General features: G+C 43.7%; 1 protein-coding gene across 1 annotated transcript in view; it reads right to left on the bottom strand.

The window, feature by feature from the left end:
* cyp26b1 (cytochrome P450, family 26, subfamily b, polypeptide 1) overlaps nucleotides 1–25,536 on the bottom strand; it is a 37,563-nt gene extending 12,027 nt beyond the window's left edge. The window contains exons 1-2 of the mRNA XM_086276016.1: nucleotides 24,264–25,536; nucleotides 6,347–6,571 (exon numbers count right to left, since the gene is read on the bottom strand). Of these exons, the coding sequence (XP_086132142.1) occupies nucleotides 6,347–6,571; nucleotides 24,264–24,467 (429 nt within the window). The 5' untranslated portion in view covers nucleotides 24,468–25,536. The remainder of the gene's footprint in view (nucleotides 1–6,346; nucleotides 6,572–24,263) is intronic.
* Between the last annotated feature and the right edge of the window lie 418 nt (nucleotides 25,537–25,954).

Here is a 25,954-nt window from a genome sequence, read left to right as displayed (position 1 = left end):
CAAAGAGCTTCACACCTTCGGCTGATTTAGAATCACAGATGAACCCAACATACACGTCTTGGACTGTGGGTGGAAGCTATCCTGCAGGAAACCACGCAGGCACAAGGAGAAAATGCAAACTCCACACAGAAGAAGCTCCTAGACTCAAACCCAGGACCTTCTTGCTGTGTTGCAATAGCTCTAACCATTGTACCACTGTGCTACTGTGTATTCATGTCAAGTAATAACAAGCTGTAATGCTGGACTGCTGGATTTTTACTTTCTGGGTATTGTTGAGTATTACTTTTCTCAAAACTAAATTATCTTTCTTGCATGCAGTATTTCTAAGACAGTATAGTACTGTACTGATTTTAAACTTCCACTGGATCTTTAGAAAATATGTATATACACTTTTGAAATTTTTAAGAGGTCAATTTGATCTTAGCAATGATAAAACCTGGATTTTAAAAAAAAGGGACGCACAGAGTGGGCTTCACCTCAGTCCCACTTTGCAGTGCCCTCTACTGGTGATGAGCAGAAGCACAGGAGGCTGAGACAAACATACAAGGGCTCCATGCAAAGAATCATCACCATCGCAGCACTTTCACAGCCATCACATCTCTCTGATTTCACTGTACGCTTATTTAAAGCAAGCGTTTATGGAGTTCCTCGAGAAAACCCCGGCAGCAACCGAGAAAAGGTGTTAGATCGAGTCAGATTCTTGTCCATTCTTCTCTCTACATCTCTATTTTTTCTTTGTCCAAGTTTGGTTTTTTCTAAATGTAAGGATCGGGCAATGTTTCCAAAAGAAAGAATAACAAAGGGGGAAGGAAAATGTGGAGAAAAACTGGAAAAGAAAGGGATGGTATGAGGGAATGTGTGGGCGGCTGTGGGCTTAAATTGAAGAAGTGAGAAGTATCTCCTGAAGCTGAAAATAAAAGTAGTGGCTGCCACAGTCAACAGTGTTTGCACAGTGTTGTTCCATCACAGAGGGAAACATTTCCACTGAGAGCCAAGTAGGACTCTCTAAAGAAGCATGTTTATAACCATAGCCTGCTTCTTTAATCTAGCCCCAACCAGCTGCCTCCTTCCCACTGTCACCAAGTTCTTGCTTATAGGGGCGTTACCTGATTGTTGGGGTTTTGTCTGTATTACTGTGCGGTCTTTACTTTACAATATGAAGCACCTTGAGGAAACTGTTGTTATGATTTGTTCAATATAAATAGAACCAAATTGAATTGAATTGAAAACACTGATGAATGCAATGTGTCCAAAAAAAGGGGGGGAAAGTGGTCAAAGCTAACAAATTGTGTAGCATCTTCCCTGATGTGACAGTGGAGACCAAAAACAGAGTTACAACCTCTAATTATTGAACTTCAGTTTTTTTAAGCTGGAAATAAAAGAGATATATCTCTAAACTCTGATTTTTGATTCTGGCCAAGAGTCATTAACCTAATCGAATACCTTCGTGGAGTTTAAGCAGTCTTGCCGTGCCTCTAGTGTTTGCACAGATCTGAAAAAGACATATTTCATTGGAAAGTCTGATGTCTACATGAGAACAAACACTACGCTCAAACCCATCTAGTTGTTCATCCAGCAGGAGCAAAGATCTTAGCCTACACAACTAAAACCCACCAAAATAAAAAAAAGTCCTTCAGTTCGCAGCAGAAATGCAAACGGTATGTTCGATGTTGTTTTCAGTCAAGGATGATGTGTAAGTCCTGGCTGCCCTTGTTAGGCTCTGATTGGCCCGTAGTGGAAAACCAGTCTACTGTGGTTCTTTGATGGAGTTAGTTTCCTAGCTTAACACGGGGTTATATGGAAACTGGCTGGCTCTGTTGATCCACCAAAAAGGCTAATGTCCTGTGTGCAGATTGTTTTTCCATATGAAAACCACAGACACACACACAGAGGAGACACTCTGGTCCAGCTGGTCAGACAGTAAACCAGTTTCTTATTTTTCTCTCAGCTGATGGTGTTTCGCTTCTTTCTGTTGACTTAGCTTTATTATCGAGAAAAACAGGAGGGAGCCCGCACACACACACACACACACACACTCTCGTTTAAGCTGCTGAAAAATGGCTAGCTGACCTCTGGCTCTCCTTATAATATCATTCATTCTGTCGGCCCTCCTTATATTGAAGTGATGTGTCTGTAAATACCACAGCAAGCTGAAAGTCAAAGTGTAAACACGCGTATATTTGAAGGAAACTGCAAGCCACCCGCCTCTCTGCACCTGCCACAAGCTCAGTCTATTGGTTTTCTGATGGCTCTTTAAACCTACATGTTCACTAATAGCTCTCTTGAAGTCTTTCTAGTTCTGTATCTGCAACAAGGTTTAAACAATCCCATAAAATGTTGTTTTTTTCAGGGGTAGCTGACTTAAGTGCTCATATATCCATATATATTTATCTAGCTAGAAAGTGACTAACTTGGCAGCAGTGGTGGGTACTGATCCATGATGGGATTGGTCCGCACTGAAGCTAAGACGATGTACGAGGTGGCGTGGAGGCCCACAAAAATCAAAAGTCTTACCTGAACTTGGCTGATTTTCTAGGGCAGGGGTGCCCAATCCCGGTCCTCGAGAGCTACCGTCCTGCAGCTTTTAGATGCATCCCTACTCCAACACAGCTGAATCAAATGGTTTGATTACCTCTTCAGCATGCCATCGTGTTTGGCAAAGGCCTGATAACAAGCCATTCATTTGATTCAGCTGTGTTGGAGTAGGGATGCATCTAAAAGCTGCAGGATAGTAGCTCTCGAGGACTGGGATTGGGCAGCCCTGTTCTAGGGCATGTCATGACAGTTTCCAGGCTGCTTTTAGATCTCCCTGAAAGTCCTGAAAGTTTTGACCACTTGTGCTCTGTGATCTTACCACAGGCTCGAAACTTGTGCAGAGAGAGCAAACATCCTCTGCTGTTTCATGTAGAAGAGCATAACCGGTGACCAGAACCGGGTCTGCCGCCACGACTGAAGTTTTTAGCTCATCCCTCAGAATGAGACTGACACTGCAGAGAAAAAAATACTGTCTCACCCCAGAAAAAACACAGCCAGGACTGAGATGCTTGTGTGCCATTTTTTTCCCTCATCACTATGCTCCACGTGACTTCATCAACTTGAGGAGACTCAAAAAGGCAAAGGGGAAGGACCATTAAGAGATCTAAACATATCAGTCGTGCTAAAAATGATCCAGAACTGCGGGTTTCCCGATCATAAACAGGACAGTAGACAAGTTGAAATCAGGTTAGATGCAACAGTCGAACATTCGGGGACAGCTTGGCTGGAGTCGAGGCCATGATAATTTTCCGTTCTTTCCCTAAATAAGTTAAAGAAATTGTGGAATTTTGTTGTTTTAATCATTTTTTCTTCATGATTTATTTCTATCAGAGAAAAGGCTTCAAAGACAAGGATTTTCCTCTTTGCATTCAGGTCAAAATTCTCTCTGAACTCGACAGTTTGACACCACATTGGCTGATCTACTTAGGAAGGATCTCTTTTTTTTTGCCTATTATGGAGGCCAGAGGTCACGAGTTTGAGTTTTGAGTCTTGCTCAGAGGCACTTCAGCTTAAACCTATGAGGCTAAGCAACTTTACTGTGTGTGTATCCATCCAAGGCAGCGTTCAGGTGTGTGTGTGTGTATGTTGGGCCCCCACAGAAAGCCCCTCTTTGTGCCGTGTCGGAGGCAGCCTTCCTAATCAGGGGTCATTACATGAGGTTAGTGCGGGGGTCTCCAGGGAGAGGAGAGGGGATCAGAGCTCAGATTAGACCCGACCAACCCCTCGCCTGTCCCGGGGCACGGCAGCAAGGAAACCCGACCCCGCCTCCAAACCCCTCCAAAAAAACCTAACTGTGTCTGCAGAGAGAAAATGAGAGACTGATTTACAGGAAAACACAGGGAGCTCTACTTCTTGTTTTTCTCGTTCCGATTCTTTGTGCGTGATGTTGCGTGTGCATTAAATGTGTGTGTGTGTGTGTGTGTGTGTGTGTGTGTGTGTGTGTGTGTGTGTGTGTGTGTGTGTGTGTGGAAGAGAGAGAGAGAAAAGAAGGTTTGTGCCCTGGGGATAAGGGGATAATAGGAGGGAGAGGTAAGTGGCTGATTACCTGAAATGGTCTTGGCACAGAAATGAGAGAGCCAGAGAGGAAGCAAGAGACAGAAAAGAAGAGAGAAAGTGCACGAGCGAGAGAGAGATAATAATAATAGTCAGGGGGAGAAATGACAGAAAATTTAAAAAAAAAAACAGAAACATGAGGGCTGTCTCTCGCTCTCTCACTCGCTCTGTCCGAAGGCAGATGAGAGGAGGAGCAGGAGAAGATGGAATGATGGAGGGGTCGTTCTCACGCTTCAGCAGCCAGGATGCTGCTGATAAGAGCGAGCGGACAGGATCAGCTTTACACCGATACTCTGTCTGTTTGCGCGTCCTGCCTCACCCTTTGTGCAGAGGACTCCGAATGTGTGCACGTCACTGTCTGCCACTTATTCCACAGCATGAATATTGATGAGCGTTTCTGCATGCAGTTGCAGCTGCTGCAGGTTGATGTGCACATAGTGTGCAAAGAGATGAAGAAATCAACAGAAAATAGGCTGAAAACTTGTTTGGGACTCGATCAAAGATGCTCGTCACTCCCGAGTCCGATGGTTGCCTTTGCAAACAAAAATAATGTGCACATCCCAATTCCCAATTTTGTTTTCACTCAATCATTAGGAATTAAAAAGTTGATGTTCCATCTATTAATTGTTTGCATTTAAATTAGGTCTGCTTTTTATTTTCTTCATCGATTAAAGCGCAGTGGTTCTGCCCTTGCTCCAGACTCCTTGTTTTAAGACGTTGTGCTTGATGACGGGTGGATTTTTCACGGTTCTCTGGCAGCTTATAAATGAAATGACTAACAGATTAATATAGAAATCCTATAGGTCTTAAGAATTAAGTAATTTTTAGACATGAAATTCAGAGTTTATTTTTGTTTGCATGTGGAGACAGATCTTCATCTTTGGTAAAAGTAAAAGCCGACTATTTAAGATGTCCTGGTGATTTTATATGTTTTTACTGCCTCACGTTTCTTTTGCCTCCGAGAAATGTATTCAAGCATTGTCTCAGGGTGAGCATTTGATATTCTCGTGCATGCTGCTGCATGAAGATGCAGTTCATATGATTACATTCAATTCCACACTTCAGCCTCGTGTGTTACAAAAACAAGGTACAAGAGAAAAGCCGGTAAAAGTTGGGACCATTAAACCTCATCAGGCCAAACAAGACAAGAGTTGAATTATCTTTATAACTTGTGTAATTAATCTTATGTCTCTTTTGTGTTGTATTTTGTGTTCTGGGTTTATATTTGTGAATCCAGGTGGGTTTAGCCGCAGACATTTCGAGGGAGACAGATCCTTTGCTGTTTGAACCATCCAGCGGTGAGTCTTTCTTTCAGAGTGCTGCTTTTAGTTCATACTGAAGCTTTGTAAGAAAGCTGGTACGCCCTGATACGATAGCAAGCGTATGCTTCCTACTTCATTCTTTTCAGTGCTCTCAAGGTTGTCCCCTTAAAGCGTCATGTGACGAGATGATCAGTTTCTACCTAACATAACGTAAAAGGGAATAAAGGACCTAACTCAGCGTTTCTGTCGATATTGAGTCAGGGCTGGAGTTTATCGTCAGAGTGCAGTTTTATCATTTGTTGCTAATTATTTCGAGGAACTGTTGACGATGTGTTGCAGGCAGCTAGATTTCTGAAGCCAAATATAAGCCGTACTTACAAAAAAAAAAAAAAAAAACAGTTGTGCAGATTCAGGAAACACTTGAAGGTATATTTTCATTTAACTTTTTTTTCTATTGTGTCAGGTGAGTACTCTGGTCTCCAAAAAGTTCAAATATTATGCCTCAGTTTAAAACGGTCTTTTTAGCTCCTTCTACTATCGTGTTAGAATATCAAAATAAAGTTGGCAGCTGGTGTTAACCTTCTCACATTGAAGGGAGTAGTTAGTTGTATCCAAGGGCAGAGTCATTAATAATGATTGCATTTAAATTAAATCAGTAGTTGCATTGTTATATTTAAGTCCGTATCTTTCCTCTGCCTGAAGTATTGAAATTATAGTGCTGCCTTTTTTTTTGTGCTGCTAAAAATATAAGACAGAGACTGAGATGTCTTACTAAACACTTTGTATAGTCAAATGGCTTAAAATCAAAATATCTACATCCTGAAAATATTTTACTTTTGATTGGTTTAGGATGTAAATTTTCCTTGGTCAAGTTGAGTCTTTGCAGTTAGCACAAAGTGAAGCATTAAAAGTAAAGATGAACACACAAATACATGCGTTCGGTATCTCTGTATAGTTGTGTGTGTTTGCGAACTTAAATTAACACGTGTCCTGACCTTTCTCCTCTTGCGGTGGATGTCTCCGATGCTGTTGGCCAGTGAGTTTGGTCCCAGCAGCGTGGACGTGCTCTGAGGCCAGTCCACCGCCACCAGAGTGTGCTCGCCCATCAGCACCTTGCGCACGTTCTCTGCGCCCGTAACCCGAATCACAGGACGGCCTAGCAGGTGGGTCTTGAACACGTTGCCGTACTTCTGTCTCCGTGATGCATGAAAGCTCGAGCCCTGGACAAAGAAAAAGAGAGTAAGCACAGAGATCAATCACAGATCTAACTTGTGATGCTGAAGACACAACTCACGAGAGTCGTTTTAAGATATTTTTTACAGTAGAATGAGCGACAGTTCTTTAGTCGTGCTGGAGGATTAATTATATGAGGCAGTATGTCAAAAATCCATATTAAAGAAACTAGTTTTGCTCATAGAAAAATAAACCTGGTGCTTTTCCATTCTTCCTCCTTCAACATCTATAAGAAAGTCGAAATTCTATTAAGAAAGGAAGAAGAGAAAGATGGGTAGTTTTAGAGAACACTGTTGGGACTGAATGCTGGAGTTCCCCTTTGAGAGAAGCAGGTGTGAGGAGACGGTAACAGAAGGAATTCCCCAAACACTCCTCACCCTGTTTCACGGAAATCAGAGGAACCTTTTCAAATCCTGCTAATGGAGATTGCCCCCATCTCCACTTCTAAATCTTTCTTAATATCTGCACTCAAAGAAATCTTTTATATTGTCAGCAGTTTAAGGGTTAGTGTATTCTTAACATGAAATTCCTTAAAATTTAGTGATTCTAGCCATCATCATCACTGTCACGGAAACATTGTGAGACGAGGTTTTAATCATGCAGAAATCATTTTAAAAACTGATGAAATATTACAATAGACAGCCAGCAGTTGCTGTCCTCAAACAGAAGATGGTCAGATCCAAAAAGGCTCCTCAAAACAGTGATACCTCACCGAACTGATGGGGCCTACTCTGAAAAACGCTCTCCTTGCCCTCGACCACCGTTAACAAAACATGCTAGTTCTTCATGCTTTTTGCACTTTCTAATAATTTAAAACAGTCTTTAGGATCCAACCTTCACCCCAGCTTTTGATCTTCATCTCTAAAAGGTTTCAGTAAGTACTTTCTACTCTCTCTGTGGCTCGGGGCCCAAACAGACTGGTGAGTTCTCCACATGCTAAAAGTTACTGAGGTTTCCATCATCTCAGCTCTCAGAGAAAAAAGTAAACTTAAACCAACTGAAAGCAGAAGACTGCAGATGTTTAAGGAGCCTGTATACATCAGGTTAATGCAATGAAAACTGATTCAAGTTGCCTTTAGGGCACAGGCAGAGATCAGTTTTAACATCGGCCCACGAGCGGTGAGGTTAAAGGTTCTCAAAACATTTGCAGTTCAGGCTTAAAATACAGTAAATGAAATTTCTCATCCTGATGAAGAAGACTGACAGGAGACTGCTCGAGGATATAAGAAGTTTCAGCCTCAGACTGCTCATTTTTGGCCACTGCCACTTCAAATCTTTTTCTCCTCGTTCATCAACTGAGGTGGAGCTCCAAGTTGTCAGGCCTGGGGAACCCAAGCCCTAAGATGAATGGACTATGCCGGCAACCTCTGACGAATGGTCATGGGAATCTACATATTAACAATCATGCAACTGAGCTCATGGCTCATTGTTAGGCAATGTTGCTAGTGTCAGTCATGTTTATAAGGTCAGGGAAACCGGCAGTCACTTGGAAAACTGACGAAATGTTTCGCCAGTTGAAAACGTCCAGATGAACGGGATCAGTTTACCTGGATTATTGAGGAGGTCCAAACGTCCAAGATGTAGTTTAACATGTAGCACATTAAACTACGTCTTTCTTTACAGGGTTGTCACTATTTAAATCACAGAGGGGATTCCTCCTTCTCAGATTGTTTTATTTGAAGGCAATCAGAGAAAGTGAATTTTCCCTTTTTCTATAAGAAGCATAGTGCTTGCTAGAATTACAGGTAGAGCTTCCGGTTTAACTCGAAAATAGTTCTTAGAAAAAGTGCAAAATAATTTTTTTAGTGACAGGTGTGTGATTTCTTTAAAAAAAAAGAGAGATTAAGGTTTTATTCCTATAAGCATCTAGATAAGCGTTGTTACACCCCATACCTGCAAAACTGGGCAGTTAACACCAAAACAATGTAGGTGCATGAGCAATACTACGAGCCACGGAGAAAAATTAGAATTTCTTGCTGGAGAATAAAAAAATAAACATTTGTCCCTGTTTTATGTTTCGACCCATCACGAGGAGCCACATCGCCACATTTCAGGGCCCCTGTCCCACAGTTTGGACAACCCAAGTTGCAAGCACAACCCCCAGAGGACCAAAGCTGGAGTCAGTTAGCGAGCTGACCTGAGTTCAGCTTTGACGTTGACCTCTAAACGGTCTGGGTCACAGCAGAGTGAGAGGGAGCCGACCCCAGAACTGTAAATGGGCTGTTTGAGTGAAAAGAATATATAGCCGCCTGAGAGGCTGCTTACTGTGTTACACACACAGACACACACACACACGTACACGGGACATACACACTGAGTCTAACAAGGCATTATTCAAATGCAAGTATTAACACACATGTGCATATAGACTTAAAAACACACTCTCACTCAAGATTACTAAAATAAAACGATCTTTAAAAACTCAGAAACATGGAAAGCAAACAAACATGCGGAGGCCCAACTGCAAATTGCCGTGACAACACTAACTGGTTTGACCCCGGTTTACTCAAGGGAAAAGAGATATTTATGACTGTGAGGCACACAGACACACACACACAAATATATATGTACGCATATATATTTGTGTGTGTGTGTAAACATGAAGGCAAAAGGACAGCCTGTAAGGCAGTTTATTCACACATCAACACAAAACAGACAAGGAGAGCATTTTTATTGTGATTTTTGTTTAAAAAAGATCAGAATAACTTCAAACCTTCCTGACACGAGCCAACATTAAGATCAGCTGTAACACCCGACACTACAAAACAGTCAGCATGTGTATGAGTGCAGTTATAGGCCGCATGTTTGTGTTTGAATGCGGAGCTCAGAAACTAATTTTAGCAAGTAGTTTGTTTCCTGGTTGAGGGCACACCTCTGGCAGCGGCCGCGGTGCTTTTTGTTTGTGTGCGAGGGCTCAAAATGTGTCCGCTCACTGATTCCGGTCAGCGGTGTGATTACTGGCTCACAGCCCTACAGTGAAGCCTCGATAGATTTACTAAACTCCCAATCAAAAACACCCCGCTTGGCCAAGAGGTTTCAAAGCTGAGGAGGAGCTTATGGTCTAAATTAGGAGTGACTTTAAAAAGTGTGTGTGTCTCTGGTTGGGTGTAAATAAGTGTTTTACATTCGGTGCATAGATGTTTGTAAAGGGGAACTCAGTGGAATTAGTAGTGCATGTTTATAAAGTCACACATTTTAAGAGAATAAATTACCAGAGGCTGAGATATTCCTGCTTTTAGTCCCTATGAAAGGTTCAGCTCCAAACACACTGGTACATGTTAAAGACATGTCTAATTATCAGAGACATATTGCTCACTTGTGTTTGAGCAGCGTGCGGGGGACAACCATGGGAATAGATAAAGACTTTGAAGGGGGCTAAAAGAGGCAATGTAATAAATGCAATCTCAAAACTTTATATGGTCTTTCACGTATTTAGAAGAATGAGCCGGATAAAACTGAACCCCTCCAAAATTACCATCAACTAATAAGAGGGATATCGGTTTTTAATTAGCTGGTTCTTTTGTATTACCTCTCACAACTAGCAAAAAACTGGTGGACTCCACCTTCAACCACGAATGAAATATATCTTGAAGGCGGAGACACCAAATCATATTAAACAGCTTGAAGCGAAGGTGGGTAAAATAACCACTGGTGACATGAAGTGGGTCAATTGATGGAATAGAATTCAAGTGAAGTATGCCGTCGATAGCCATGTGGCAGGGTTTGTAAAAATATTAGAGGGTTACCTAGGCAACCAGAAGGCTACCAACCATCAGCACCAAAGTGATGCACTTTGTGTATGGAGCCCCTTTGAAAAAAGCAGCTACTGTCAGCTGCTCTGTTATGCTGCTCTATTCCATAGTGTGCTGTATTCAGCATGCTTTTGCCAGTACTCCTTGGATTTACATCTTTGCAGGAAAACCCACGACCCTAAACGAACACAGCTGACACGCAGGTGAAGCTCCTACTCCTAAAGACTGGTAACAGACCAGTTTCAATCCCAGTTTCCACCCACGATGAAGTTGCTGCAGTAAAACTGAGTCATTTTTGCAGAAACTAACAGCCATGTCATTTTGATTCCTACAGCTCAGCACGGTGTTAGTTCAGGCAGGCCAAGAAGCTAAGCTGAGCCTTTTACACGATGTCCTTGTACACATCCAGACGTGCTATGTATCAATGCTCCTTCTGCAAGCCACATTTCAACCCACCTCCACCCCCAGCACCTCCTTTTCATACCACCTCTTACATCTCCGTTGTGTAATTGGTTCCTGCTGCTGCTTTCCATTACCATATCACCAAATATAAGCTGGAAATAAGAGTTGTAATTAAATCGTTTTTTGACATCAGAAAGACAAACAAGACTCAAACGGTTTCTGTGGCAGAGGATAAAGATGCGACGCAAAGCACCTGCTGAACAGCAACCAATGACGATCAAGAGGTGATTGAAGCTTCCTTCTTCCTTCATGACTGCTTATTAATATCAGTCATTCATTTCTTTCTCTCGTCATCGCAACGTAGCTGACATGCTAAGGTTTCTCTGTGTGAAGTCGACCTAAATTGAGCACAGATGCTTTTGCCCTCTCTGTACGTCTGGCTGCTGTTTTCGTGCTGCTTTGAAAACTCTGATTGCCAGACTGCTTTTATAGATGAAAAATCCTGTTAATTAGCATTCAAGCTCCTCACGCCCCACTGTCCCACCCTGCCGTGTTTCAGAGTGTTCACTCGAGCTCGAGGTGCTGGCGTTATTTTATTCACACTGGGTTTTATCCTGCAAAGCTGTCCGACAGCTGCCTGATTCCTGGTCGATGTCGTCCACCTGATAGTCGGCTTAAAACTGTAGAAACCATCCAGTTTCAGTGTAGCTGGGACTGAGTTGTCTTTAAAGAGTCTATTTTTGAAGCCGCATCCATTCATTCATTCATGCACCTTTGCAAATTTTGGGGGTTTCTTTTTCTCTCTGTCGATGTGTCTGGGTACAAACCGTTGGCCCGAGCTGTTTTCACAGCTCCTGTACACTTCCTGTTTTCACTGCAGCACACACACATTAACAAACACACACACCAGGTCGACCGGCTGGCCTCTAGAGCCCTCAGGGTGTGTGTGTGTGTGTGTGTTTGAGTGCGTAAATGTGTGTGTTAGAGCAGGGTTGTTTTCCAAGCTACATTTTGCTGCCACATGGATGTAGAGTGGTTTAGTATGTCTGCCTGGCAGGCCTGCTGACACACACACACACGCACACACAGTCCAATTCAAAGGGAGTTCCTCAGGCAGCCAGACAAGGCTCCCTTTCACCCTCCGAGATACAGCATCAGATTGGGACGATTGTGTACTTTTTTTGTGCGTTCTGTGCGTTACGACTTCTCTTTCCATTTCTCTGTGTTTTCTTTTTAGAAACTCGCACACATTTTGGCAAATGCTGAAGGTTTTCTTCTGTCAGATTCTCTGCAAGAAAAAAGTGTGTGTGTGCTTGAGTGTGAGCATGCGCCAGGGGTGTGGTCTGGGTGACATTTAGCTTAAAAGGTGAGAAGTGTACAGCCCCCGTACCCCCACCCCATCCCTCCCTAACCCCACAACCTCCCCGCCGCTCTCAAAACTGGCCCAACACACACACACAGGGAGCAAGCATGGAAAGTTGTGATGTAATGACGCCACAGTTCTTCTGCAGGAGAACACGTACATAACTGTGCACACGCACACACAGATTTGTAAACGTAGCCGTCGCGTCTGCAATCACCCTGATTGGTTCAAACACTCTTTCCCTCCAAACTCTGGCGAGGCGAAGCAGCCGTCGCTGTAAACACTCACACACAAAAAACCCCAAACCAAAATTGGTCCCACAACATAACGGCTGATTTTACCATCGAGGTCACAGGCAACAAACTCTGATGTGAGCTGAAAACCATAAAGAGGTTTCTCTTAATGACAGTGGGCATAAAGTTTTTTTTTCTTGTTACATAGCAACTGGGGGAAGTACAAGCTGGCTATGGGAGCCGAAAACGGGTTTTATTTAATTTTATTTTTATTTTCCAGCACCGTGCAGTCAGAAGCTGTGAATAACACTGGAATCAAGCCAGAGAGCTCAGGGTGCAATCACACCCCTGCCGCCGCTTCACTGTTGAACGGCGGCCGACTTTGTGAAGGTTTTCCAGCACAAGCTGAAAGAAATTCCTGCAATTACCTGCAACGCCGTACGCCAGTTGGATGCTTTATGAAAAGCAACAAAACTGACGACATGTAGATTTTATTTTGGATCTGCTATAAGTAGCCTGCTGTGATTAGATAACACAGCTAATACCAGCGAGCATGGCCTCGAAAACATTCACAGTTGATTTTAACAAGTATAAATAACCACTGGCCACTTTTTCTTTTTTTTAGGTATTTAAAATAAATTCAGGTCCTTTATTTGACTTCTCGCAGATCATTTTAAGTGGGTTAAATTTGTTTCTTTTGGTTTAAATTAATTCCTATTTGAACTTTACTGCATATTAGCTCCATGCATTTAGCAAATGGACAACAAATAAAGGTGCATGTGTGTGTGTGGCTTCACTTAATTCTGCAAAATGTCTGAAGTGCATTCTACTCTGACTCTTAAGAACAAAATAACGGCGCTTTTGCTGTTGTTCGTTGTATATAATAATATGGAATAAACAGCAGCGGTGGGGCCTGGACCCAAACTGGTTCACAGTGTCATTAATAATTCTAATTTATTACTGTTGCCATGGCGATGCAAGCAGTTTAAAATATTTCTAGACCTTGACAAGCTGTTTGAATCCAAAACTCTCGATATGAAGGTTTCGTGACTTTTGCGGTTTGGTGGCAGCGGGCTGATTGCATTTTGTTACAGACATTTATCATGTGGATCGATTATTTCAGGGGAACATCTTTTCTAAAAAGAAGGGAATCTGGCGGAGGTGTTTTTATCATAATAATCAACAAAATTTTATGCACACTAGTCTGTGTGTGTGGTCAGTGAAATTCCCGTCGATCTTCTCGTTGTAACAACCTGTACACCGACATTTTCAGCCATTCTCCCTGTTCTGGATTTGAAAGGAAGAAGTGGGTTTCCTTCAAAAACAAAACTTTTCTCGACTTAAAAGAATTTAAAAATTGATGCTTTTTTCCACACGCTTTTTTCCATCGGTCTCACCCATAAACTCCCCGTTCACTTTAAGATAAGAACAAAAACGCTGTCGTTAGGTTTAGACAGGCGAACACAGCTTCAAGCTGGACCCTGAGGTGTGGTTAAAGGAGGGTTAAAATAGGAGGGTTAAAGGTTTTATACACACAATGGGAAGGGGACAGACTAAAGGAATGGCCTTGAAAGATTGTCTGTGCGTGACTACAGTCTGGACAGCGTTCTCGTAGCCGTCAGTGTCCGCTTCTCTAGAGTGCTTTTATCAGATTTTTTTCTCAATAAAGGAGAGCTACACACTCACATTTCAACAGAATTTCTCACAAAAACCAGCACAATCACAAAAGATGTCAAAAAATCTCAGTTTCTCTTCTTTTCTCTCTCTCTTACACACACACACACTCACTCACACACACTGTCCCGGCAAACCCTGCTAGCACGCCGGCCGTGCTAAAAATACCCCCGTCTGTTCTGTTGGGGTTGGCCTGGGGGCGAACCTGGGCCCGGGCTTATAAATGTCCTCTTTGTAGTGCAGTGGAAATGTCTAACAAATGAGTCTTTTATTAGGGCAAGACAAAAAAACACAGCTAATTATGTTTACTCAGATCAATCCACACACACACACACACACAGACACACACTGGCTCGCTGACCAGAGACAGTGAGAGTAAGTGTGTCTGTGTATAAGTGTGTATATTTAGAGCGTCTATGAAATATAAATATTGGGGTGATGGTTAGACGGAGTAGAGAAACAGACAGTTGTAGGAAATTCACCAACAAACCCGGGGAAGATTTTTTACCAGCTGCAGAAAAAAATGAGGGAGATGGAAGCTTTACTGTGTAAAGAGAGAAAGCAGCTGATATAACAACAGCAAATATTTCAAATTAACTTCAGGGAGTGAACCCAAACTTGATGTTTTGGGGGATCTATCAAATATATAAATTACATCTATCTTTTTCAAGGCATTCCCAGAGCAGTTGAAGGTTTCCTTGAATGAAAATGTTTGACTTATTAACTCGGTGTGAAGTGCACACGATGCAGTCGACATACACAGATGCTATACTCCGATTTAGACGTGCTCGTAAGAGTGTTGTTTTCTGACATTTCCTGCTAAATTACCAGGAAGAAAGAGTGCATCCTGAAGACTTTGGTCTAAATTCTTGCTTTGCATTTATTTTCTGTGATTTAAACGCATCCGCGTTTTAAAAAAATCTTTATAGTTTCTAAATTAATGGTTAAAAAGTCGTTTTTTTCACATCAAACTCCAGTCACTTTACAGCTTTGTGTGAATTAGCAGGCTCACACTTTAAAATGCTTTAAACGTTTTCTTTAATCGAGGTGCGTGCACTAACATTTTACAAGAAAGCCGAGTATGAGCCCCAAAATATTATATTTTACACAGTGACATTGACAGAAAACATTTTACTTCGGAAAAAACAATTTGTAGTAAAGCAGTACATTTACCAACGCGAGTCGTTATTTTAAATACTTATCAAAAGAAGCTGTTTGGCTTTTGTTTTTAATTTAAAAATGTAAGTTAAATATAATAACTTGAATATTAACCTTACATCTAACAAACTTAAGAAAGCTCAGATTGAACTTGTTGACCACATCCGGCTTCAGCCTCGCCTCCTTTTTACCGTATTCTGGTTTTGCGGTTGCTCGGTTGTTTTGTTTGTTTGACGCTTTTAATCACGGCTCCTTTCAACACATTCGAGGCGGCTGGTTTCCAACAAAGAGTATGTTTGTATGGGACGTGAGACACGTCAGTAATAATATAGTCAGAAATTTCAGTATCGATATTTCTTAAAAATGAAAGCAAACTGTACATGTTAGGTTTGTCACAGCATCGATCGTGTGATGGACAGAGCTACGATTGTTCTCATTGTCTTCGTGCATTCACGAATTACCGTTTTCTGCCCTTGTAGCTCTTTTTTGTAACCCCAAAATCCCTGTGAAACGTGCATGTGTGTTCACTTTGCTAAAATGGAGCCAATCAAAATGTAGGACATTGCCTCGGTGGTGTAGGGCTGGGGAGGGACGGGTCACGCTTTCTGAGGTGCGTGCGTGCTGCTGTCATTGTGTTGGACTCTGTCGGTGGCGTTTCTCGTTAAAATGTAAATGTGTGGTTGTCTTAAGCGTTGCGCTTGCATTTATCTGTGCTGTAATTTCTGAGAGGAATGGATATCCATCAGACTTTAACTCTTTATTGTCTTTGCACATGTTTGTACACAGGCACAGTGAAACTGCAGTACGGTTGTACATCGGTGCTAAAGAGGAAGCAAGCGAAACAAATGTACGAGGAAACAACGAGTTTAATTCCCTCTAACTGAAGAAATGACAGGTACTGAGTGCCGGCCTTCACCCTCCTCTTCAAGTCTTTGCAGTTTGTTAAAAGGCAACCTTTAAGACGCAAATGACGACATGAAGCGATGTGAGGTAGCTCACGGTTAGCTTGATGCGCTAACGTTACTAGAAGTGAGAAAAAGAGAATCTAAAACCCACAAAAGTCACAGGCGAAGAAGCAAAAACATCCACAAGATCTCTGTCCGTATGATGCTTGACTGATAGGAAGGGGAGAATATATAGTCTGGAAACACACAGACACATACAAAAAACCCACTTTTATCTAAATCAAAGGTTAAAAAATGAAAAGTGAAAATGCTGCGAGAATAACTGTGGAAGTGCGAGGCAGAGGAAACGAGGTCAAAGGCTGCAAGGGAATTCCTTCTCTCTTTTCAACTGTCAATCATTCAGCTGGTGCCAGAGATACCAAGGAGCCAGTGTGTGTGTGCGAGGGGGGGTTTGTGCGTTTGAATGGTGCGATAGGTCCTCAACTTGACAATGAACCCCCGTCCCTTTGCAGTCACGCCACCACATCAGAGAGAGACACCGAGAGGAGGAGGAGGAGAAGAAGAAGGGTTAGGAATGAGGGGAGTGGGGTGGAAGAAAGAAGAGAAGGAAGGAAACTAAGGTAAGAGGAGAGGAGGAAAGATAAAGAATGAAGGTGGGGGGGTTAAAGAAGGAGGGAGAAAGTGTGAAAGGGGACTGAGCGTGGCGGAGGAGGCGGGGAGATCGGGATGGGTGCTCGTTTCAGAAAGGACGGATTAAGGAAAAAAGGGCTACGGATAGTTCAGCCAAAAAACGAGGAGAATAGAGCGAGCGAGCAGGAGAGAGAGGGAGCGGGTGGGAGAGAGAGGGAGAGGCTTGGCCCCTGACCCGGGGACATTATAGAAAGGGAGATTATGGTTGTTTAAAACTCTCTAAGCGCTAACCCCGGGGACCCGAGCTAATACCCTGACACACAGACGCACCCCAACTACAAGCCAACACAGACACCGTGTGAAAGTCCACCAATATCCTTCAGCTGATATTCCCTCTTTTTCCTTCTAAATGACCAAAACCAACAAGGACTTGATCCTCCTAGCAGCTGCCATCTGACACGTCCTGTTCCTCCATTGTTGTCCAGAGAGTTAACTCTCATTTCGCTGAGTAATGGAAGGTTTTTACAGGAGGCATCAGGCCACTTTTCTCCTGCAACCTCTGCGACCTCTGAGCCTGAACTTGACTTCGGATGCTGCGACTGGAACCCAAACAGGATCTTGTTTGCACTGCTTCTCTATCTTCTTCTGGAAAGATCTGCTTGACTTGGTCCCATTTACAAGCACCAAATAGTCATTATAGCACCAACTGTAGATCAAGCCGCTGCTGAAAATAGTTCCTAACACTTTTAGCGTTTGCTACAATGCCGTGCTCGTCTGTTTTTTAGGAGCAACTTCCTGATTTCTTCCGTGACGCTTGACAAAAAGTGGGGAAAGCGTTGTGAAAAATGCAGCAAGCATTGAGCTCTTTGGTGGGAGTTGTGCAGCCAATTTTTTAACAATGAGAAAATAAGAGAATGAAAAAACTTCCTGATCTTTTAAAAACTCGAGCTCTCTGTGACACACACACACACGCACACTCATTGAGAAAGGGAGATTAACACTGGCCTCTATACTCGGCCCAGGACAAGAGTGTTGAAGGAGGGAGCAGTGTGTTCTCGGGGTGAAAGAAGGGGCAAGGGACCTGCTGCCAGTACCTCCTGCTAATCTGTACAAGAGGAGGGAGGAGGAGGGCATGGATGGATGGATGGATGGATGTAAGAGTGAGGGGGGGAAAGGGAAGAAGAAAAATAGTGATGAAAAATGTCATTATTGACTGGGGGAAAACAAGAAAATGGCAAGACGTAGAGAAGCAAAGGCTCGAGGAGACAGCAGAGAAAGAGTGGGGAAAAAATTAGGTGAGGCTATTTTTGAAAAACTGAAATCCAGAAAGTTAGAAATGCCTCAGATATTTGAAGAAGATAAAAAACAGAAGGCTGCAGGGAAGCAGCACTACGGGTCTGAAAAGCTGGGGGGGGGAATTATATAACGAATCACGCAGAGGATCATTAAATGCACTTAAAATGTAAAGTCGACTATATTTACACTAGACGGTGACAGGAGGTTTTTTTTCATTGTTAAATTTAAGAAAATTGAAAAAACGGGGAAAAAAATACAACGAAAAACAGAGAGGAGCTTGAACACAGTTTAGCGGGGTGTGAGAAGAAGAAGCGTCCTCGGCGGTTCAAGGGTCCTGCCTTGAATGTTAACACTTTTACCCCCTGTGTCCGCTCAGTGAACTATGTATCTCTTACCCAGTGAACATGCACTTGCCAGCTCCCTGCCACGCCACACAAGAAAGACAGAGAGAAAGAGTGGGTTTATGATCTGTGTGTGCTCACACACTGCTGTGCATGTGTGGCCAATTAATTGTGTCTTTGCATGTGTGCTACATCATCGTACTCTATATGTGCGCCTGCTGCATGTTATATGACTTTATGCACACACAGACCAACACAGCAAATGGAAAGACTCTGAGTGTGTGTGTGTGTGTGTGTGTGTGTGTGTGTGTGTGTGTGTGTGTGCGCCTCAGGACTGTGTAACCACAGCTATGCAGCACACAGCGGGCTGGACCGCAGTAATGGAACCTACTATAGATGAAGCCACCAGTCCTCACAATCCCCCCTCTGTCTGAGCTGCTTAAAGGAGCAATTCGGCTAAAAAACAAAAGGCCTCACATGCACTACGAGGCAGAGGAGCTTCGAGGTGGTCGTCTGCCGTCGGCATGAGAGAATCTTGCGTCGTATACGACTGAATTTAGAGTTTTATGATGACAATTTGTCAAGATCTGTGAATCTCTGTTAAAATTTGTACAATTGTTCCCAATTTTAAAAAAGTTTAGGAAACATTGTTTTTTTAACAACAATCTTTTTTTAAGTTTCATTGCATTTGATTTTTTTTAAATCCAGTGTTTTTTCTAGCATGTTGTGCGTCCTCACTTCCAGCTCCTTACATGCTGACGTTCGGTCAGGAGCCAGAAGCTTCATGTATTGCTCCAGACAACATGACACATCCCCCCACATGCCTGGCACAGCCGTGAATAGATAGCATGGTTGCTGGTACACACACCGTGAAATGACCACCATGCCGATTAGGCAAATGAAGAATAAGCTTATTGAAGAGGAGATACGTAAGTTTTGTTCAACGCTGAGAAAAGAGGCGTCTAAACCCAAACACTGACCTTTTCCCTAACGCCAGCGACAAAGCAACAAAAGGAGCCGTATTTATATAATTCTTTTCTGCTCTGTTTGGGATTGGCTGCAGCTCAGGAGGTAAAACCAGGTCATCTGCTAATTGGAAGGTTGGCGGTTCGATCCATGTCTAGATATGCTGAAACATCCTTAAGTAAGGTAACAGGTTGCTCTAGAAAAAAATGAAAAAAGTGCTTGTACGAATTGGTGAATAAGGCATGTTGTACAAAGGGCTTTGAGTGCTCAGGTAGAACAGAGAAGCACTGCATATGAATCAGTCCATTTACCAAAGCGCTTTCTTACTACAGCCTTCATTCATCCTTTCACACTCACATTCTGATGAATGCATCAGTGGAAACTCAGTATCTTGCCCAGTGATGCTTCGTCATGCTGAAGGTTTTCCTCCACATCCACCTCCTACTTCAGACTTCTGTATTTACTTATTTGTCCTCACCAAGCCAAAGGGTATGCTGGCACACTGAAAAACGCTGCACAGCGGGCTGCAGTGAGACAATATGGACCTGACTGAGCATCAGTGTCATCCATGTAGCTTCTTAAGCACTTATCCAGGTGAGGATTGCCAGACGAAGCCAAAGCGAGATAAACCCCAGATAAGTCGCCAGTCCGTCGCAGGGCCAACATTTAGGACCATTTAGGAATGACCGGTAAACCCAAACGTGCACGTGTTTGGGCTGTGAGGAAGAAACTAAAGTAGCCTTGTTAGTCAAACCTTCCAACTTTGCACGGCTGATGAACACTTCTCAATTTTGGTGGCTTTTTCCTGCATTTATCTGCAAACAAGAATTAAAAGTTGCTTTTAAAGGCTGCTTGGGATGTTGTAAAAGTTGACTATATGAAAAGGTTGGGTTCAAGTCATCAAAGAACACAAACACCTGATGACACCAAATACCATCAACAGAAACAGCCATCACCTGCCGAGGATCTGTAGCCGTACCACCATAGAAGAAGACAACAGTGCAGGTGCAGAAGAAGAAGAAGGCGCAAGCTGTAAAAGGAGGGAGGCTGTCGTCACTGTGAGCCGCGAGAGAGTGTTTGGGCTGCAGGATTGTCATTACTCTGGCCACCGTCATTTACACTTCATCACAGCCGAATAGACAGAAGGCAGGCAGGCAGAGGGTACCTCATTAGTGTGTGTGTGTGTGTGTGTGTGTGTGTGTGTGTGTGTGTGTGTGTGTGTGTGTGTGTGTGTGTGTGAGTTGATGTAGCTCCATCTGAGCTGCTGGTTGCTATTTTTGACCAATTATGCAAGCCAAAAATGACGACACAAAACATTTGGACCTTCCACTCTGTGTGTGCGAGCCTCATGTTCATTTCTTCTCATCTGACCCAGATTCAGTCCAGTGAGGCTGCTCCATGTACATGTTTGTGTGGTTTGTTTGTGTGTGTGTGAAAAAGTTATGAGGCTCTGACCCAAAGAAACTGCATGAAAAAAAGGAGAAAGGTTTACCTGGTTACCTAGCAACAGTAGATTTGTTTTGTCAAAGGAGGAAAAAAATGTATTTAAAAAACTTCATTGGTTCGACTTATCGGTGTTTCCGATGTTTTTGAATTCACTTCTTAGCTACCAAAATATTTTCTTGGGATCCTTGTGGTGTGGTGACCCCTAGTGGTCGTGGAAGGTAACTGTTAACGAACTTCAACCAAGTAGAAACCCAGCAACATGCGTACAATATTTCAGAAAAAACTTTAAAAGATGAAATGGGATCATTTGCATCCAGCAAAAATTGTGAGGAGTGGAGTGATTAAAACAAAGTATCCAGATCATCTAACGTGAGACAAAAATGCTACAAGTCTACGGCCGTACAGCTTCACTCAAAAATAAAAGTTTGTTATAAATTATATGTTTAAAGGTAACTCAGAATCAACATGCACTTATGGTTTTTGTACCATATTTTCTCTTCATATATGTGTGTGCACAGAAAAACATTTATGTCGATGTGCAAAAAGATTAGTACATTATTTCTGTGTGCCTGTATGTGTGTTTGTGTGTGTGTGAAGCCTCAGTAGCGCTCCTGCTTGGCACCGTAGCTCCAGAAAGCTCAGGCTCCTAATGAGAGCAGACAGGGCTCTGGCAGAGTGACCACAGAACTATTTCTAACTGCAGATTGCTTTAAAATGGATCCGTCACAGAAATGTGCTGCGTGTGTGTGCAGGGTAAAAATATACCATGTGTATATGTGTGTATGCGCATAACTTCACTGTTTTTACGCTCTCATAGTGAGAAAAAAAAATCAGCAGCAGACAGGCAGATTTACCAAATGGTGACTGTGTGTGTAGCTAAAGTGTGAGGAGTGGGCAGCGACCGACGACAGAGCTAACACAGAATGCTCAGAACCTCCAAATGCTGCTTCTGCTCTGCATGAATTGGTTCTTATGATCCCAAGTGATCAAAAAAAAGAAAGTTGAGTCTTTAAAAAGAAACCAAACATTGAAACAGGAAGGAAGTTCTGGATGATGATGCCTCACATAGCTCAAACTCTGATTGGTAGAAGGAAGATGACCACAACAAGTATGGTTGATCTCTAGGAGGAAGAAGAGCAAAACAAAAAACTACATCGCAGTAACGCAGTCCCCCAAAAATGTTCTAAGTAGCACAAAGTCAACCTCCGCAAGCCAGCTTTATGTCTGATGGCCAGCAGGGGGCAAAGTCAGTTTTAATTAAACCTATAGGAAAACAGTGCTAGTGCTTCTTCACTAAGCGCTTTCCTGGGCAGTTTATGACCTCATTGTTCATTTCAAATCATCGTCAGTGCAGCCTTTGTTGTGTTGTTATGCTCCCATTTAGAGAAAAATATGCTTGGGGGCGTGGCTTCCTTAGCGCATGGGTGTGGTATAGTCTCCTGTGGCTTGGAGACGGGCAAAGTACTCAACCTGAGGCTTCCAGACAGGATTTCACCAGCCAGTGAGTGATGTCACAGACATCCATCCTCTATCTACAGTCTTTGGACTGGACACGGGACACACACAGACTGTAGTGCATGCACCTTCTTTCTTTTTCTTATAATCAAAAAGATGTCTGTAATGGCTCCTGGTACACTGGCTGCTACTGTAAACACAGGACACGTATTACTGATACCAGTGCTGATACTACTACTTGATGAAGGCAGCTCACGTAGAGGAGAGCAGCGAGTCATGATTTACGAGATGAATAGTAAAAAATTTGCAAATTCCGAACACTTGTTACCAACCAAAAAATCACTCTGATTCTTACTCTCCACAATAGTTAGTTAACACAACAAAACACAACTTTCAGCATTTGGTGTTTCTTGAATGTAAATGTGCCTGCCTATGAAGCACTTTGGCTCAACTTCTGTTCTTTAAATGTGCTATAAGCTATAAATGAAACGGGCATGACAGGCAACACAAGAATGATCCTAAACCAATACCAGCATACGATTGATATTAGGATCGACCCGCCCACCTCTCCTGACTGCGCTGTTCTAAAACTTCACTTTAAGGTTATAAATCAGGTCTGAGCCCTGCTTGTGGGGACGCGGGGTCCTCATAAGTACAGACAGCCTCTTATTCCTCCTTCTGACTGACATGCCTCCCCCCTCCCCTCACCATAAACTTGGCCGTGGTTCCCGCTTGCATTCCGGGAACGCGTCTCGCTCGGTGTCAGATGTAACGCAGAGGAGCACCGCGAGTTCAAGCCCCGCACGCGGCCAACGTGCCTCCGCTCGTCGAGCCTTGCTTCCCTTTCCCTCCTGTCTCTCTTCTTCTTCTCTCTGTTTTATTAGCTGTCCCCTCAGCTGGCGCGCTCCCGGGAGTCCTCAGTAGCGGCACTCATGTGCACCCTGATCTCCTATCACTCACTGGTCCAAGTGTCTCGTTTTTAGCCTCAAACATTAAGATTATCTGCAAATTTTATTGATAAGGGTGGATGCTGGGGGGGGGGGGGGGGGGGGGGGGGTTTAGACTGTGAAGCATCTCACCGATTAAGCGAACCTTCGGTAAGCTGGATCAATACTACGCATGGTGCAGGGCTTTCCTTTTTTCTGCAGGAATCTCTGACCAATCTACTGAAAACGCGGCGTGTCGGGAACCTTTCTGAATGCAACCAAGATTTTAAAAAAGAAGAAGAAAAGGAGGAGGAGGAGAGCGTGTCCAGAGACTGCACTTTACCCTCGATTTAACCCTTTCACACAGAACTTCCCTTTTCTCATTCCTTCTCCGAACAATCAGCACAAAACACAATCTCTTTGTGGACACGAGTGTCCTCCTTCTCCGTCAGAGACATGAGTCCCCACGGCTCAGCCTGGACTCGCCACCGTATCAGATGTGATCAATAGACTGTGACGTCGCGCCGCGACTGGCTGATGCGCTCCTGTGTGAGATAATGAGGGGAAAGAAGAGTCTGTGCGAGCCACCGCTGGAGTGCGGGGAGAGATATTACAGGGCTGTAAACTAATAAAAGATGAAGCGAAACTCTTTGATTCTCCTCTGTGTGTGCGTGTTCACTGTGCATCCCATTCACGCAGGATGGAGATGAAGCAGCAGATCAGTTTTGTGGGTTTTTTTGTTTTAGAATCTCGATATTTATGAGTTTCTGAGTTAATGTAACATTGTGCATTATGGGATATGGAGTCCAATTAACAAAGGCTATAAAAGAACGAGTGTGAGGCTTTAAAAACAAAACAAAAAAGTTGCGTTCTGGTGTTTTTTAAATGAGTTTTCTCCTTTTGCAAACAACAAAAATGTGGCTGGTAAAAAAAAGGCGCAGATGTTTGCACAAATTACTAAAGATGTCAATAAAAAAGCGCAAAACGATCTTTGGGGAGGAATAAATAATTAGATGAGACTGATATCACCTCACAGACACGGAGACCGGCGCTGACCCAGATTCTGTCTCCCTCCACCAAACTCATCCCCTCTCCCTCCCTCCCTCGCTCCCTGCCCAGAGTGCGCTCTTACCTGCAGGAGCCAGTGGCAGGTCTCGCCGATGAAGGGGAAGCCCATGGATCCTTTCGGCATGGGCAGCTTGCAGTTTTTATCCCGCGTGGCCGTCCAACGGAGCTGCCACAGTTGCTGGGACACGGCGAGGAGCAGGGCCATGGACACCAGGCAAGCGGCCAGAGTGGCCAGAGCGGAGACGATGTCGAAAGTGTCGAACAGCATGGTGATGGAGAGCCCGGTGATCTCTGCGGAACTGGGGTCGACTTTCAGAAACTTTGGAGAAAGATGCGCTGAAACTTTTGTGCTCCAAAAAGGGGGCAAAGTAAATCTTCGTCAAACTTTCAAAGTTCTTTTTTGCGTAAAATAGCGCAGCGCTCTTTTTACGCGCGCTGGAGGTGTCAGGAGGCAGCGGCTGCTCTGCTCTGAGAATGAATGAAGTGTGTAAAGTTCCTTTCTGATTTCGTGGGTCTGTGTTTTAAAACAGTCACAAAGTGGCGTCTCTGTGCCTCAGAGGTGCGAATCAGGCTCGGCTGAACTGGGCAGAGACGCTACAGGTGAGCTCCCCGCGTCTTCAGGATCACGCCTCAGCTTATGAAGTGTGGGGGGGAAAGTGAAACTATTAAAACTCGCTTTGTTTTAATGATTGAAACATTTAGGACACTGAATTCTCTTGGCTGGGGTCTGTCCTGATGTTTGAAATATCATTTTTAGTCTCGTTTGTGAATTACTGACTAAAAATAAAAATAAAAAAGGGAGATGGAAAAAATTGCTGAAGAAAGAAAAAGAAAAAAATGATCTCTAAGGTGACACGTGTATTTCAAACGCCGGGACTCCCGGGGAAACGTGGAAAAAGTGAAGCCGAGCCCTGGAACTGACGAGGGCTTTTTACTTTTTAAAACTTCTCGAGGGATGGAAAGAGTTGGTTTAAGGTGAGAGAGGAAAAAAATAAACGAAAACTCTTCCAGGAATCGCGTCTCCTTCAAATAATTTTTAAAGAGAAAATCAAAAGGCGTCTTTGCATTAAAAAGTCACGTCTCTGTGGCGCAAACACGAGGAGTAGAAATGTTTAAGATCCGTGAGCGTACAGGGATGCGTGGGTGCGCAGGAGATGCTCAGGAGCTGCCGTCCTCCTTCTCCTTCTCTTACTTTCTGACGTCCACTCTCCTCTCTGTGTACCTTTCTGTTTCTCAGAGCGCTCTCTCTCCTCTCTCTCTCGCTCTCTGGCTGCCTATACAAGTCACCCTCAGTGTGTGTATTGTGCATGCGTGCGCAAGGAGTGTGTGTGCGTCAAGCCAGAGGCACCAATGAGTGTTTATATAGTGTGGAGGCAACTGGAAGGCGAATAGGCGGCCAAGGGCTCCCGTCGCCCCCCTCCAACCCAACTCTACCTCACTCCAGCGTCGGCTCCACCTCTTTCGGGGGCACCCCCTTCTCCATCCTCCCTCCCACTCTCTCTCTCTCCCCTCTCAGGAGAAGGGGTGGTGTAAAGTGAGCAGCAAGCGGCGCAAGAGGAGAAGAGGCTCGGAGCGTGCTGGACCTGGCGGGGTGCCAACGGGAGGAAAAGTGAGAGAGAGGGGGAACAAGGCTCGCAGTTCTGACTTGTGTCTCCGTGCAGGACGTGCGCACTATAGTACGAGTCACCTGCATCAGGACTGATGAGACCTCTTTGTGTTTCTACAGAAGCGATAGAGTCCAAACTGTTAACAGAT

This window comes from Aulonocara sp. 'chitande type north' Nkhata Bay, linkage group LG3 (assembly GCF_057382095.1).
Source record: "Aulonocara sp. 'chitande type north' Nkhata Bay isolate Kocher_YH1m ecotype deep benthic linkage group LG3, A_spYH_male_GT1.1, whole genome shotgun sequence".
NCBI lineage: Eukaryota > Metazoa > Chordata > Actinopteri > Cichliformes > Cichlidae > Aulonocara > Aulonocara sp. 'chitande type north' Nkhata Bay.
The sequence above is the reverse complement of the archived record's forward strand: the minus strand, read 5'-3'. Positions and strand labels throughout refer to the sequence as shown.